Source organism: Lichenostomus cassidix, chromosome 1, assembly GCF_008360975.1.
Source record: "Lichenostomus cassidix isolate B80296 chromosome 1, HeHo_3.0, whole genome shotgun sequence".
Lineage (NCBI taxonomy): Eukaryota > Metazoa > Chordata > Aves > Passeriformes > Meliphagidae > Lichenostomus > Lichenostomus cassidix.
The window spans coordinates 38,600,754-38,615,571 of NC_139479.1; the positions used below are offsets into that span (position 1 = coordinate 38,600,754).

The 14,818-nt window shown below is 44.3% G+C and overlaps 1 protein-coding gene and 1 long non-coding RNA gene across 2 annotated transcripts in view; one reads left to right on the forward strand and one right to left on the reverse strand.

Moving 5' to 3' along the window:
• LOC146444561 (uncharacterized) overlaps positions 1-14,818 on the forward strand; it is a 71,178-nt gene that overhangs the window by 18,182 nt on the left and 38,178 nt on the right. The gene's annotated exons all lie outside the window — the stretch shown is intronic.
• The window catches only part of CLYBL (citramalyl-CoA lyase), a 166,924-nt gene continuing 160,309 nt past the window's right edge, over positions 8,204-14,818 (reverse strand). Inside the window, exons 8-9 of the mRNA XM_085057187.1 lie at positions 8,752-8,851; positions 8,204-8,622 (exon numbers count right to left, since the gene is read on the reverse strand). Coding sequence (XP_084913313.1) covers positions 8,756-8,851 — 96 coding nt within the window. The 3' untranslated portion in view covers positions 8,204-8,622; positions 8,752-8,755. The remainder of the gene's footprint in view (positions 8,623-8,751; positions 8,852-14,818) is intronic.

The window sequence follows — 14,818 nt, forward strand, 5'->3', positions numbered from 1 at the left end:
AATTGATTCAAATGTGAGAATTGTAATGACTTTTGCAAATGTTCCATTCTATAATACAGTAGGGAAAAGTGGTATGCCTATGGGGTAAATTTGTTTTAAAATAAGATGCAAAATAAAAAACCTGCCGTTTTAAGGAACATAAACATGGTCAGAACCTGACCAGCAGTAGGAGGAGCGTGCTTTAACTCGAAAGACTTGGTGCTCTGGAGTCACTGCTGTGTCACTGATACATGAAACAAAATCAGCACCTGTCAGAAAACTCACCCTGGGAATCACAACTTCCAGGTCACACCTTCAGCATCTACTGAGATCTCTGGTTGGAGGCAGGCTTGACACACTCCCATGGGAGAGGGACTTGCACACATGGCTCCTTACAAATGGTAAGGAAAGGTACCTCAGAAGGCAGATGATCTCTGCAAGTGAATGCATGGTGGATAAGGCAGGATACCTGCCTCTTCAGAAGATCATAATCTGGGTTTTCCAGCCCACCACAATCTGCTCCCTGGGGCCAAGGTGCACTGAGTTAAGAAGAACATTGAATAAATCAGGTAAGCCCCATGCAAAAATACAGAGACTTCTTTGTCTCTCTAAAAAGTAGTGTTGTAGGTCTTACAGAAGAAAGAAAAAGAAAAAGAAAAAGAAAAAGAAAAAGAAAAAGAAAAAGAAAAAGAAAGAAAGAAAGAAAGAAAGAAAGAAAGAAAGAAAGAAAGAAAGAAAGAAGGAAAGAAAGAAAGAGAGAAAGAAAGAAAGAAAGAGAGAAAGAAAGAAAGAAAGAAAGAAAGAAAGAAAGAAAGAAAGAAAAAGAAAAGAAAGAAAGAAAAGAAAGAAAAGAAAGAAAGAAAGAAAGAAAGAAAGAAAGAAAGAAAGAAAGAAAGAAAGAAAGAAAGAAAGAAAGAAAGAAAGAAAAAAAGAAAGAGAAAGAAAGAGATTTTTCAAAGGAGGAAGTTGTTAATTAGTGTAGATATTTAGGCAGCAAATTAAGGTGGAAGCACAGCATGAAAAAATATAGAAAGGAATAGAAGAAGAAATTTCCTATTTTTCACTTGTTCGTTCTCTAAGATAACTCTTTTTCCTCTATTGTTGTTCTATCTCTATACATTTTATAGCGCAAAAATTTTGCTATAGTGTAAAAAAAACATTCATAGAAAGTAGACACCTAGTCCACCCCCTCACAAAGGCCCTGTGACAGATGCTTACCTAGCCTGCCTTTTCTAGAGAAACCTCATCCCTTTCCTTTAGCAACTCATCTCATCATGCAACGTCTTCAGTTAGATATTTTTGTTTTACAAATAGGGAAGATGCTCATGGATGCTGAGAACAAGGGATGACTCCACTGCAGGGTATGAGACAATAGGCATGCATCTGACCTCACCATCCCTATTCCTCAGCCATTTCTCAGCCACTGTCTACCAGTAATTCCCCCACCTCTTCAGCCACATCTCTTGTTAAAATTTGCTTTGCAAGTTGTGTTATACGACTCTCTACTTTTACTTGTAGTCGGTTCTTTGTTCAGGTTGGTAACTGGATGCACCTGAGGAGAAGCAGAGTAAGGGCTTCCCCAGACAGCTCTGGAGAAAAATCCCCTCAGATGAGCTTTTACCATGGGAAAAGATGGTTTGCCAGATATTCCAAGGCTGAATGGGAGGCATGCATGGAAGGGGAGCTATAAAGGCAGAACTCAGTGGGTTCTGCCAGCATCTCTGCAAATGCCATCAGGAGCCTCAGGGATGCAAAGAGGAGCACGTTGAACTCACAGTGCAGTTCGTGGTCTTCAGCCCTACATTTACAGACATGAAATATGGTGTTGAAGCAAAAAACAATTTCTGCTTTTTCCCATAACACTGAGTTATAACTAACCATAGATCTCTCCTGATTTCTGCCCTGGTTTTATGCACATTGGCTGTATCCAGAGGGAAAGCCATGGCTTCTATTTTCATACTTGGTTCTCACATGAAATAATGGGGGCAGAGGAGGAGGGGGAAGATGCAGCTGCAAAAACAGTGAAACATAAAAATCCCTATTGTTTTGCTGTAGTTCCCAGTGCCCTTCAACTTCTGGGCACAGACAAGGCCTCCCCCTGCTCAGGTTCAATACGCAGGGGAGCCTTGAGGCTCAGAACTCCCTTCCTACTTTCCCTAAGCCTTGCTGTCAATTGTGCTTTTGTTCACAGAAAAAAAATTAGCCCAATGCGTGCTAATTTATAGCCAGGGAAGCAATTAAAAAAAAGTTTATTATCCTTTCCCCCCTGCTTCTCAAATGGAGTGTTACAGCAGCAGGGTTTTTTGGTAAACTTGACACAAACTGATGTCAGTGATGGGGGAGCAAGACCAGGAATCAAGCACAGATCTTTACATCTTCCCTCCACATAAAATGGGACAGCCATCCAGTTTTCTCTGTCTGCCTGTACTCAGGAATGTGCATGCTTTATGAAAACCTAGGCACAAAGATACACTAATTTCCTTAGGCTTTGGCAGTAAATGTGCTCTGTACACATCTCCCTCATGTATCCACTTTAGCAAATGCTTGTAAAGCATTAAAAAAGAATTGCCTAATATAGCCACAATGTAGGGGCATATTTACCTTTTATGACTGAACTTAGTGTGTGCCTTTTTCTGTAAGTTAAGGCAGAATCTTAATATTCAACAAAATAGACACCAACTAGTCCATATGATGAAGTCTGCTATCCCAGCTTGCCTCTGGATTTTGTAACTCTTTGCAAAACCTTAGAACTGCACCAATACAGATTTTACCATTAGCACAGGACTAGTCTTTTCTTTCAGGAGGAACTGTTTTTTTCAAAACTGATTGTAAGGAAAGCAATAGATGTCTCTACCTACTACATATTTTACGTGGTCTCTGAGCAGAGTCATGATATGGAGTTGAAAGAGCCTGAATGCTTTCAGATGAGCAGGTAGCTTTCACAAGGACCCCAGAAGCCACACGAGTGCCAAGGTGGAGGCACAGCACTGCCACAGGGCAGGCAGGGATGGGCATCCTCTGCAGGGCAAGATCGTTTTGAGGCACTCTGTGAGAGACCACTGCTCCTCCCTGCACTCCCTCCAAGTACCACAGACATGGGGAAGTCCTTCCAGTAGTTTAAAGTAAAACACAAACTCTTCACTGGTGACCCAAGTGCTGATGATTGAAGAGGGTGGAAGGTATTTTGTTCCCCAGCCTGTGCTCTCACACAGTAATACCAATGATGTAACCAGGCAGCTCTTGCATGTCCACTGCCACTGGTTCCCCCCTCACCTTGCAGGTATTTAATTCTATATTATACAAGCAGAGGCCTCTTGGTGACAAATCTGGAGGCAGGGCTGTCTGTGATTTGCCTTGGTCAGGTCAGGTTTGCCTTGATACATGCACTACTGTGTCTGAACTGCATTTTTAGACAGGGCAGGACATGGAGAGTTAATATGAAGCATTCACAGTGGCATCCCATAGAATAACAAACCTGCACAAACACTAATAATGTATTAGGGACTACTGCAAAGGCAAGCCAGGAATGAAGTCAGGTATCTGGAAGCCTAGACCAGGTCTTCCCAGCAGCATGAAAGTCTGCCATAAATTCTAGGCTATGGCAGTCTTGTCTTACACAGAGACAGGGTTTTTACCTTCAGCAAGCTTCAGTTCAAAAAATTCTTAGCTGGTATATGTGATTGATAACATTAGCAACACCAGAAGAAGTAGAAGTAAAATTCTACCTATAAGATACACAGCTACATGGAGCCACATTTTAAATTACAGAGACTCAAGAAGGTAGCATAGGCATTTATTACTCCTCATTCTCTCTAGGATGATCAGCTTCAAATGATGCCAGCAGGCACCTACAACAGCTTTAGAAACAGGGCCTATTGCACTTCTGAAGATGTCATTCTGAGCAGCACCTTGTGGTATTGGCTTTGATATCACATATTGGGAGCTTCAGACTTAACTAGGGAAGCAGTAACCCTACACATAGTGAGGCTATCTGACCTCTGCCCTGCATGCAGTGTGGGCACACACAGGACATTTCCACTGTGCATCCCATTCCCTGCACCCCAGTGTGAGCAGAAAAGCCCCCATTCTGCTCCCACTGAGGGACACCCAGCCCTGGGAGGCAAAGGGAGGTTTGAGGAACACCAGGAGGACAAGACCAAGTGGGGACTGCGAGGGGAAGGGAAGGTGTGATGGAAATGAGGAGCACTAATTTCTGCACTATCCCTTGCAGGCACCACGGGTGCCAGGCTGATGTGTCCATGTGCCACTTGGCAGGTGGCCTTTCCATGGGCACCCTGGTCCCGACTGAAGGGATGCTGTGGGCATCAGTTGTGTTCGTGGCAGAGTAAAGAATATTATTAAATCACCTCTTCCTTCTTTTGCCTTCCTTCCCTCATTCACTTTCTCCTCTGTGTCCAGGTCTCCTGACAGCAGTCCAGGACGGCAGGGGACTGTCCCGATCCGTGCAGAGCCGGGAGCCGCTCTCCATCCATGCATCCATGCATCCCTGCATCCATGCATCCATCCCTCCCACCCCCGATCTCCCGGCTGCATCCCGGCGGTCCCGCGGCAATGCCGAGTGCTGCGGGGTTTTCCTCCTGCCACTCGGGCTCTGCTGGCGGCTTATCGACTGCGAGTGGGGAGGACACCCCCCCGACCTGCGGGGCACCTGGTGCAAATGCCAGCACCCCAAAGCCACCCGCAGTGTCCCCCCCGCCCCGCCGGGCTCCGCTCCCCGGGGCTCCCCTCCGCGGGGTGCGCGGCTCCCCAGCCGCAGCAACGGGGAAAAATAGATAATATTATACCTGCCCGCATGAACTTTTATTCCCTTCTTCCCACCTTTTAATCTTTATAATAGCTGTTACAAACTAGCCCTGCCTCGGGGCTTTGCCGTGCTCTGAACCTGAGGGAGGTGAAAGTGGGAGAAGAGGGCTGGAGCGATGGGATGGATGAAATGCGGTCAAAGTTGGTTCCCCCACCCCCCCACCCCCTTCCCCTTCCAATTCAAAATCAGAAATTACTGCCCGAGGAGCAGATACTCCGTTTTATTGGCTCGTAAAAAAAAAAAAAAAAAAAAAAAAGTTTTCAAAGCCTAATTTCCACCAGATACATTGATTTTCCGTTGAAAACAGAATTAAAACAATACGCGCGAGTAGGTGCCATTAAAGCTAAGACATCTCTGGCTGTTAATCACAGGAGAGAAGGATTAGGAAAGTCAGTAAAGGAGCACCGGATTTGAAACGCAAAAATCCAGAGTTTAGGAAGAGTAAGCTCAGAGGGGACTGAAGCAGCTCAAGAAACAAGGAGAAACCCTTAATAAGAGTTAAAATTCAGTGTCAGGTTACTTCTCGATTTCGCAAGGAATACGCTGTTCCTGTATGGGATTTTGTGGTTGTGAAATGCATGCTTTGCTGAAATACCGTTTGATGTTTGTGTCGAAGAGGAAACCAAAACAATCTTTTTTCCTTTTAAGTCCCGATTTCAAAACCAAAACCAAACAAAAAAAAACCACCCCAGAAAAGTCCCTCTAAATTTCCAGCCGCAGCTTTGAACAGCTTTCCTGGCGATATTTTCTCCGAACCTCACAGGCGCAGTACCCCTGTGTTCCCGAGGTCTCCCTGCCCTCCCTTCCCCCTTTTCTGCTGCTTGGATGGTCGGCAATGCCCGGCTAAATAATTGCTAGAATTTGAAAAAAAAAAAAGAAAAAAAAAAAAAAAAGGAAAGAAAAAAAGCCGGGAAAATGCGCACCAGCATTCAGGTGCTAACCTACTTATTTGAAAGTAATTTATTTTCCATTTTGCCCGTTTTCCCCCTTTAAAACAGGACGCTGAAGGAAAGAATAAGTGCTTTAACATTTCAGTGTTGTGCTCTGGTAATTACTTTTTCACTTTTCCCCTAAGTTCCAATGTGAAAACCTCACAGGGGGGTCTTTGCTGCAGCAGGGCTACAGTTCCCAATCCCAAGCGCAAGATCTGCAATTACAAACCCATTCGGTGCCCTTCCCTATCATTAATATGCACAAAATCCTGCTGCTAATCTTATAATCTGTTTTGTTTCATCAATTGCTTGCCTAGCACCAGGCGGGAAAGAAAAAGAGAGAAAGAAAAAGAAAGAAAGAGGAGAAGAATAAAGCCGGAAAATCACGGAAAGCTTCGGAAAGTAAACGGAAAAGCCAAATAAATCGGATTTTATTTTTGATAAAGCAAAAATCGTTAAGGCTGTTAAAAGGAAGCGGGATTTTCCGCCGGAGGGGTGGGTGTCAGGGAAATTTAAGGAGAAATCTGAATATATGCAGCAATTTATTTGCATATTCGATTTCTCCGCGTACGGGTCACGAAGTTCCTTCAGCAGTCAGCAGCGGAGGTGGGAGGGTGCGCGGAAACACCTCAGCAGAGTGTGTTCGTATCCCTGCAGTTTGCCGAGGGAGAGGAGGCGCGGAGCGCGGGCGGGCTGCGGGTTCGGGTTCGGGTTCGGGGTGTCCCCGCCGCCCCCCGCGCTGCCCTCCGCGGCCGCGCAGCTCCCGCGGGCTTGTCACGCCTTGTCATTAAGACTTCAGTAAAACAATGAAGACATGAGTTTTTGAAATCATCCTCATCCTACTCCTCCCTCCCCCCCCCTCTTCCTGCGCGGTGTTGAGGGAATAAAACCATCTACACCACACGCGTCCTATTGAGATTAATGAAAAAATTATGCCAAAAAAGAAAAAAAAACCAAAAAACCCAAAACCAACCCACAACAAAAAACCAACCCCAAACAACCCTTATCTCATATATCTTATTCTCCGTGCCCCGCGCCAGGCCTCGCCGCCGCCTTGCCGTGCACCTGATGATTTATTAACGCAATCTGCGAGGAGAACGACACGCGTGCCCGGCTACGGCTCGTCCCAGCTCATCTCCTAAGTAATTGTTTCTCATTAGTTCTGATAATGTTTTAATAGCGCTGCCCATAATTTAGTCAGCCTGGAATTAATAACGGAGGGTGTCCCGAAACGCACGGGGGTGAGGGGGAGCTGCAATATAAGCAGGTAGTCTTTAATTAATCAGATTAGCCCGGAGGTCCCCGCGCTGTAAGGGATCCCCCGGCGCAGCGCCCTCGGACGGGACCCGGGGGGCGGAGGGGGAGAGAGGGGGCGAGAGGGGGGTCTGTCCCGCCGCTCATCCCGAACCCCGCCGAGGGGCTGCGGGGGGCTCTGCCGCTGCCCCCGCCCGCCCCGCGCCCTCGGGGCCGTCCCGGCGGAGAAGGGCGGAGGCGGGCTGCCCTCCCGCTGCCCGGGCCGGCTCCCGCCGTGTCCCCGCAGCCCCGGGGGGTGACGCCCCTGGCCCCGCTCCTTCTCCGCTCCGGGCCGAGCCCCGCCGTGTCCCCGCCGTTCCCGGGGGAGCCGCGGAGAGGCGCTCCCGCCGCCCCGCGCTCCCTTTCCTCGCTGCTTCCACGCGGGCAGGTTGGTGGGGTTCTTCCTCCCCCTTTTTCCTCTCCCCTTAATTAAACCAAAAATAACCCAAAGTGAGTGAAATCACTGCTCGGAGACGGAGGGGAAACACACCAAGACAGGAAACGGGAGGAATTAGGCACTGTGGCTCCATACGTGAAATGGCCATGGAGGCGGTGAGAAATGAAACTAAAAAACAACTGTTTTCTATTTACAATTTTAAATAAACAGAACAGCCTTCCCCGCGGTGTTTGTCTAAGTGCAGCAGCATTGCTGCTGTGTAGGTCATGAAAAGGTTGGTGCATAGTTTAAAACTTCCCATTCTGTTAATTTCTTAAAGAACAGTCGTTCATAGTCTGAGCACAAAAGCTCATGATTTAATGAGGAACAGAAACAAAATCTCTGATTGTTGGTGTTTCAAACTTCATTGGAGTCCTCTGGCAACCACAAGTTGATCCTCTGCAGCTTCAATACCCTTTAGCCCTCCATATAAGAGTACATGCTGAATAGAGGACAATGCCTGGTTGTTATGTTTATTTACCCTTACTACAAGCTGGGTTAACCTCTTCAAAACAGCTTTACTAAGCCCGTTAACCACACAGCCCACATGATCTGTAGCCGTATCCCTAATGTGATGTAAATCTGACTCGAGACCATATGCACAAGTTCTGCTGCATTGTGTCTCCAAAAACTACAAGTTTATTGCCGTCCAACCTTTCCCGGGCTGGACGCTTCCAGGAGGAAACTCTCTGAATAGCGACTGCTTCAAAAAAAGAGAAGAAAGTCAAGAGTCCTGCATTGTTGGAGCATTATTTTTAATGGCTGTTGCACATTTACAGAAGGGTGGTGTGGGGAGAGATCGCAAAGCTCACACAGGGTAAAGATTTTCATCACAGTTATTTCAAGGGGTGCATAATTATTCGAGGCTTTCTCCTTTTTGCCAGGAGTTCTGCATCAGAGTGGGAAGAAGCACGGATAGAAACAGAAATAATTGAATCAGTTTTCATCTGCTCTTTTAATAGAGTTCAGGGCTTACGTTTTGCTTTTCTCCGTCAGTGAAGTCATTTCTGTGTAGTTATTTCTGTGATGTCACAGAGTTGGTGATGTAACTTCATTGCAGACTACAAGTAGTACAAGGGCCATGCAGGAGTGAGCAGTGGTTTGAGTTGGGAATAGTTTTACTAATTAGCAATTCTGGCAAGCAAACTATGACAGATCTGCAAAATGGAAATGAATTTCTGTTTAAGCTTGACGTCTTTAATTTTGCCCCCCTCCCTCCCGCCCCCAAGTATTATAGTCATCTTTTAAAACAGCTACTGGGGCCCCATGGCGAGAGCTTCATTTACCAGCTCATTTTTTCTTGATGGCTGTGGCAAGCGTAACAATGTTCTGTGCCTGCTTCAGTAATGGCATGTCGATCATGCTCCCGCGGAAAGTAAACGCTCCCTGGAAAAGAGAGAATATGAACTTCCTGAGACACCTCTGGAAATTGTAGTTGGCTTGCCTTGTTCTTTAAAAACACATCTGTTTGCCAAGAAACATCAGCTACTTCAGGAATCCTGGAGAAGTTTTAGGAGACAAACTAATTGGGATGGGGCAAGTGTATTTAAAGAAATGTGGAGGGCAACAAGCTCTCCAAAGAGGAGGCAAAAAGAGAGAGAAAAGAGAAGCCCGGTGTGCAGCTGGTCTGTTTCAGCCGCTCTAGCTGACACACACTGAGGGCCAAGAGCAGTGAGGCCGTGTGTGCCAGCTGGGGAGAGGGGCTGGCAGACACAGCACCTGGGGGCAGCTCTGCCTCCCACCTCCGGCGTCACCATCCAGCATCCATCCAGGGCTGTGCCACAGGGCCAGGGTGGAACTGCCTGCAGACAGAGGGCAAAGACAGAAGCTATCTTTGTCAGGACACAGCAATGGGTGTTTATTGGGGTGGAGGGAAGTTTTCTTGGCTCTGGGGTTTGCTGAGGTTGTGCTGCTGCTGCAGCTCTCCGTTAGGTCTCCAGGGCTAAAGATAAGCTGGCCCTGCGCTGAGAGCCAGGGACTGCGCTGAAAGCTGAAAAACCCAAGTGGGTGGCACAACAATATTGCCCAAATCCCCTCTGGAGCCAAAGTAAAGCCACTTCAGCTCCATATATAGGTAATTTCCCCAAATGGATGCAGCACTACTCTGTGTGCCTCAGCGACAGCAATCTGAGAGTCAGGATAGGTTTCAAAAGTCACATTGTATTCATAAGGATTTTTTGTTGGTACCATGGTGACAAGTTTAAAACAATTGACTATGAGTCACAGTTAAATCTTAAACAGAAGACATATCCTTTAAATAAGGCCAAACCTGACTTGTTCCCTTAGATGCTTTAATCCACATGTGTTGCTGAGGTAGGATTTGGAAGATAAAACACTACATTAAGACACGCTAATGTTCAATAGACAAAAAAAAAAAATCTTATTTGCAATTCTAACAGTAGTTTGACACATTAAAACCCCCCAAACAACAAACCCAAAAATCCAAGTACAAAGGCACAATCCCTTCCCTGAAGAATTCAGAACTGAGGGCCTGGCCCCAGCATGGCATAGGGCATCTCTGTGAAGCACTGCACACCCTTTGGATGTCCTGCTGCAATCCACATGGGATCACAGGCTGGCCTTGGGTGTGACAGTGAGCGAGGCTAACCAAGAGCAGAGTAAGGATGACAGCACCATGCGTGTCTGTGCACGAGCAGTGAGAGATGCAGATGAGAACAAAACATTTTCTGGTTTTCATTTGAGGCTTGATAATCACTAAGTAGAGGACTTCAGTAAGTAAAGTGAAAATATAACCCATTTACAAATATGCTTAGGAAATGTGTTCCTCCAGTGGCATATCTAGCTAAACTGAAGCAGTATTAATGAAATACTAAATCATGTTCTGGAATAGCTAAGACAAAATACAAACCAGTATTTTTGCACGTTAGAGCAGGTTGTATTAAAGCCACTGAAAACATAATAGCAAAAACTATTATTTTTATTCAAAGTAGATTTTCCTACTCTACTTTGCAATATTTCAGGTAGGTTTGGAGAATAATGGGACTGACAGATACTCAAGGGTTGGTGCTTTGAATTGAATTTTTTGGTTTACAGAGCAAATAATCAACCCTACTTTACTCCAGCAACAACAATATTATTATTATTATTATTAATAATAATGATAACGATACAATTTTTACTTATAGCAACATATCAGTAATTTTCAGTTATACTTTTAAAACTTTGAAGAAAATGCTTCCTCAAACTATTCTATTTATTAACTGTTGTGAAAAAAGATTGGGAACTAAGTAAAGATTTTATGACATAGGACTTATTCAGAATAATTCAGTTCTATGCAGTGATCTCAAATGGCAAGGTACATTTTTTTTAACTGTAAGAAAAACAGATTTTACTTGTCCTTTTTTTTCTGTAGGCAGTTATGCCTATTCAGTAACAGCTAATTCAGTAGCCAAGGAATGAGTAAAGCTAATTCAGGAACAGCTATTGCTTACAGGAGGAGTTTTCATGTCGATGACAGTCATAAGTAGAAATATGTTGAGGTCTGAAATCATCCTTCCTCGTTCTTAGGGTGACTTAGGAGTGCTGTTATCCTAAGTACCTGCAATAGTTTGCAGAGAGAGATGGGCACCTAGCAGTGTCAATTCTGATCTCTGGTGGTCCAAATCATGGCTGGGAGGGTCTTATCCCTTCCATTGACTGGATACAGAATGATCTAAAGTCAGGTACCCCTGCAGGTACCTAAATTGTACCATGATGAATCTGGGTCAAAATGTCTTTTTTATAAAGCAGGGGTTAATTAAACAGCATGCTTGTCCTCTCTTCATTAAAATGACATGTTTGGAAAGGAAAACAGCATAATGGTGTCTATGTAGACACACGGACACTGAACCACATGAGAACTGCCATTCGTTCCCTGCTTGTCAGTGTGCAGTTGTACTCTGGGTTGCTAGGAATGTGAATTCTTGAAGGAAAAAAATGCCTTTTTTTTCCTAACAGCAAAGGGTAACATGAAGTTGGCTTCTCTGCCTGTTCACTCTGAGGCTTATTTTCCCCCTGCTAATTTGCGGTGTTGAGCTAAAGTCCAGAAAAAGAAACCGATTTTAATGCCATTGAATATACTCTATTCACTGACTCTCTTTCCACCCACAGGTTTCAACAGATAGGAAATACCAGTAATTACAGCTTTTTCCCCATGCTCTCTTTTCCAATTCTGCTAGATGAAATTTGCCTCTAGCATTCTTTTGATTTTCTCTCACATGAATATAAAGAAAACAAGACTTTCTATAAACACCATTTGCTTTGATAGCATTAATCTGGGGATTAATTTAGTCATAGATCTAAATTTTCTTTTTGGCTAATTTTCTCAACAATCTCACACTTCCAGCCTGTACTTAGACTTCCAGTAGTTCAACTATGGGACCAAGGGTCTGCTCTTAAGGAAGCTTGCAGCATGAATGGGAACAATGGCGGGTGGGTAATGCAAGGCTGGGATTTGCATCCACTGCATTCGGTGGCTGTGGTTCTTGCTCACCATGTAACCGTATAAATCATTCAGAGGGAGCCTCTTCAGAAACATGTAAAGGGACTCTGCCATCAAGCTAATCAAATGTGTCATTGGGAAGAGACAGGTCCTCCAGGTAAAGGCTGATGGAGAAGCTGGGAGAAGGAGCGTCCAGGAGGCAGAGCCGCAGATGATGGGCACAGCCTCTGGGTGATGATACCTGGATGCAAGCAACTCAGGTGGGAGGAGAAGTGGGGGAATGGAGGACAACTGTGGCATTCACCAGACAGCAGCCTGGAAGTGCAGCCCTTCTAAGGAATGGGCAGCTTAGTGGTCAAAGACTCTGCCCCCATTTTAAGTGATGCAGCACAGATTCTTCTGTGCCTTTCCAGTGCTGCCCTTCATGCAGCCACACAGTGAATGTGCTGAAGGCAAAGCCCTGCTAGAAATAGGGTGACATTAGCACTCACCAGTCTGCCATGCATGGGATCTGTAAGGGCACTTAGGCTGGTCCTGGCTGTACAGCTGTGAAGGCAGCACAACACAGCAGAGGCGTTTGTAAATACAAAATGTCTGTGCTCCCTCAGCCTCTCTATGATCTGTCTGTGCTCTCTATGGCTCTGTCAGGGCAGCATATCAAGGAGGAATCAAGGAAGAAACTGAATGGGCAGTGTTCCCTGTTTGGGTCATCATGCACACTAGATAAAAGTCCCTCCCAACTGACAAGCAAGGAAAGACTAAAGGGGTTTATTTCTAGCATGTAGTATTATTCACAGTGATATTTAACGCTCTGTTAGGACAGTGTTAACATTTAAAAAAAGTAACAGCAATTTATGCAAGATGCAGGCCAGGCTGAGTAAGATCTTAACAGCTCTGCTTTGAATTTCAGTATATCCTAAAGTGCTGTGAGGATGGAACAAAGAAGATTTGTCAATACAGAAAACAGCTGCGAGTGAATTAAAATTATAGAAAGCTGCTAGTTTGTTTTTTTCTTCCTCAGAAAGTAATGGCAAAAAATGATAGTCTGGGAAAAAAGGGAATTGAGAATGGTAAGCTCCACGTGATGCAAGGATGCAGCCTACAGACAAGAGAAGCTATAAGGCAGAGTTGACAGAACAGTCATTTTCATAGGTCAGGACATGAACATATAGGCTCATGATAAAGGAGGGCAAATGCGTTGTGCAGTAATAACAAATGCAACAAATTTCCAGGTGGTTGTGGAGAGACTGAAGAGATGCAGAACCAAAGTTTGTAACACATCAATTTGGCAGACTTTATGCTTGTATCTAATGAATTTCCTTTTAGATAAATGCAGTCACTCCAGCAGAGCTCAGATCTAGCAAATTTGACATGTAATTGAGGGCTCTGCTTTGACAACTTAGAATACAACCCTGGCTGCATGTTGCCATGGATCTTGAACATTGCTCTTGTTATATCTATATGTAATCCTTAAAGATTTCCTTTACCTATAAGAAATTACATGTATCAAGTCACAGAAAGAGTCTCAGCATTGGTCTGTCGTTTGCCATGACCAAAAGATGAAAATATTAATGCAGTGTTTCCTGGAACACGAAGATTTTCTGGTTTTGTGTGTGTGTCTCCCATGTTCAGAAACATTCACTTTGTGAAACTTTTGGGAGTAGTTTAGAGCTTGGTAAATCTATATGACCATTTAATAACCAGAGTATAGTGGTTTCTAGTGGCCAAAAGCATTTTACCTTTCTAGAAGTTAAATGCACAGGATGCAGTGTCCATGTTTTCTTTGTTGTCCGGGGATCGATATTTTCTGGTGCAACCAGGAGAGGGGAGGAAATGATAAGAGTAATTTCCTTGCAGTGTTTATCATGGGTATAATAGAATTGTGTTACACATGGAATTGTGTTGACTTTGACTACAACGGGATGGACAGGATGAGAAGTGAGGTACCCTTAATGTTTTTCCATAAGATCAGGGAAAGTAAAGTTTTATGCTTCTTCATCTGTATCAAAACCTTTTTATATGACACACAATTTTACATGGGATTTTACTCTCACCATATTTTATTTCTTTATGTACTACTGAATTAAGGAGAGAAATAAGTGGGATAAAACTATCATGATACAGAACATTTAAGGCACCTCATAGTAATGTGACACAATTATCTCTGAATTGTGTATCAAAGTATTTGAGTTAATTAAAGTCAAACACTAATTGTTCTGGGCCGTGTGGGACAGTGATCAGATGAGCTAGTCCCCTTTGGTTGACAATACACAAGAATAAGATGTACTCCTGCACTTGGGAATGCTCATGGCTTTTTCCTCAGCATTTGCTCCATCTGTGGTTACCTGTGCCTCTAACCACATTCATCCCAATGACTGCAATGAGCTCACTAAGAGGGTTACTGCAAACTCTCAGCTCTTAGACCACTGTAATCTATTAATCACCTACATTAGTACTGAATATGAAGATTGTTTTTCCTAAGACAAAGCAAGTATGTAAATTTCGAAGTATCAAATAACTCCTGTAAATTCCAAAACATCTACTGGCTCCCTGTCTGTTGGCAGATGGGACTCCAAGCATAAGCACTGGTTTTGAGAACTCCATGCTCTGTTTTTGGAACCACTGCTGTGGTCTGCTCAATCATTGTCCAGCCTTTGCTAATAAATCTTTGATTTGATGCCTTGATCTCATCAGACATGTAGCAAACAACTTTAACTCCCTGACAGTTGCCAGGATTTTCTCAAAGATATTTATATAGGTTGCAAGAAGATCGTGGCTTGTCAAGAGTAGAAAGAAAACCTCTCAATTGTCTTACATCAGATGAAAGAATATAGCCAGTAGAGCTAGGTTAATTAGTTGTGTGTGCCCACATAAGGGCTGTCATAGGCACTGTGTAGAGACAACCAACTTTT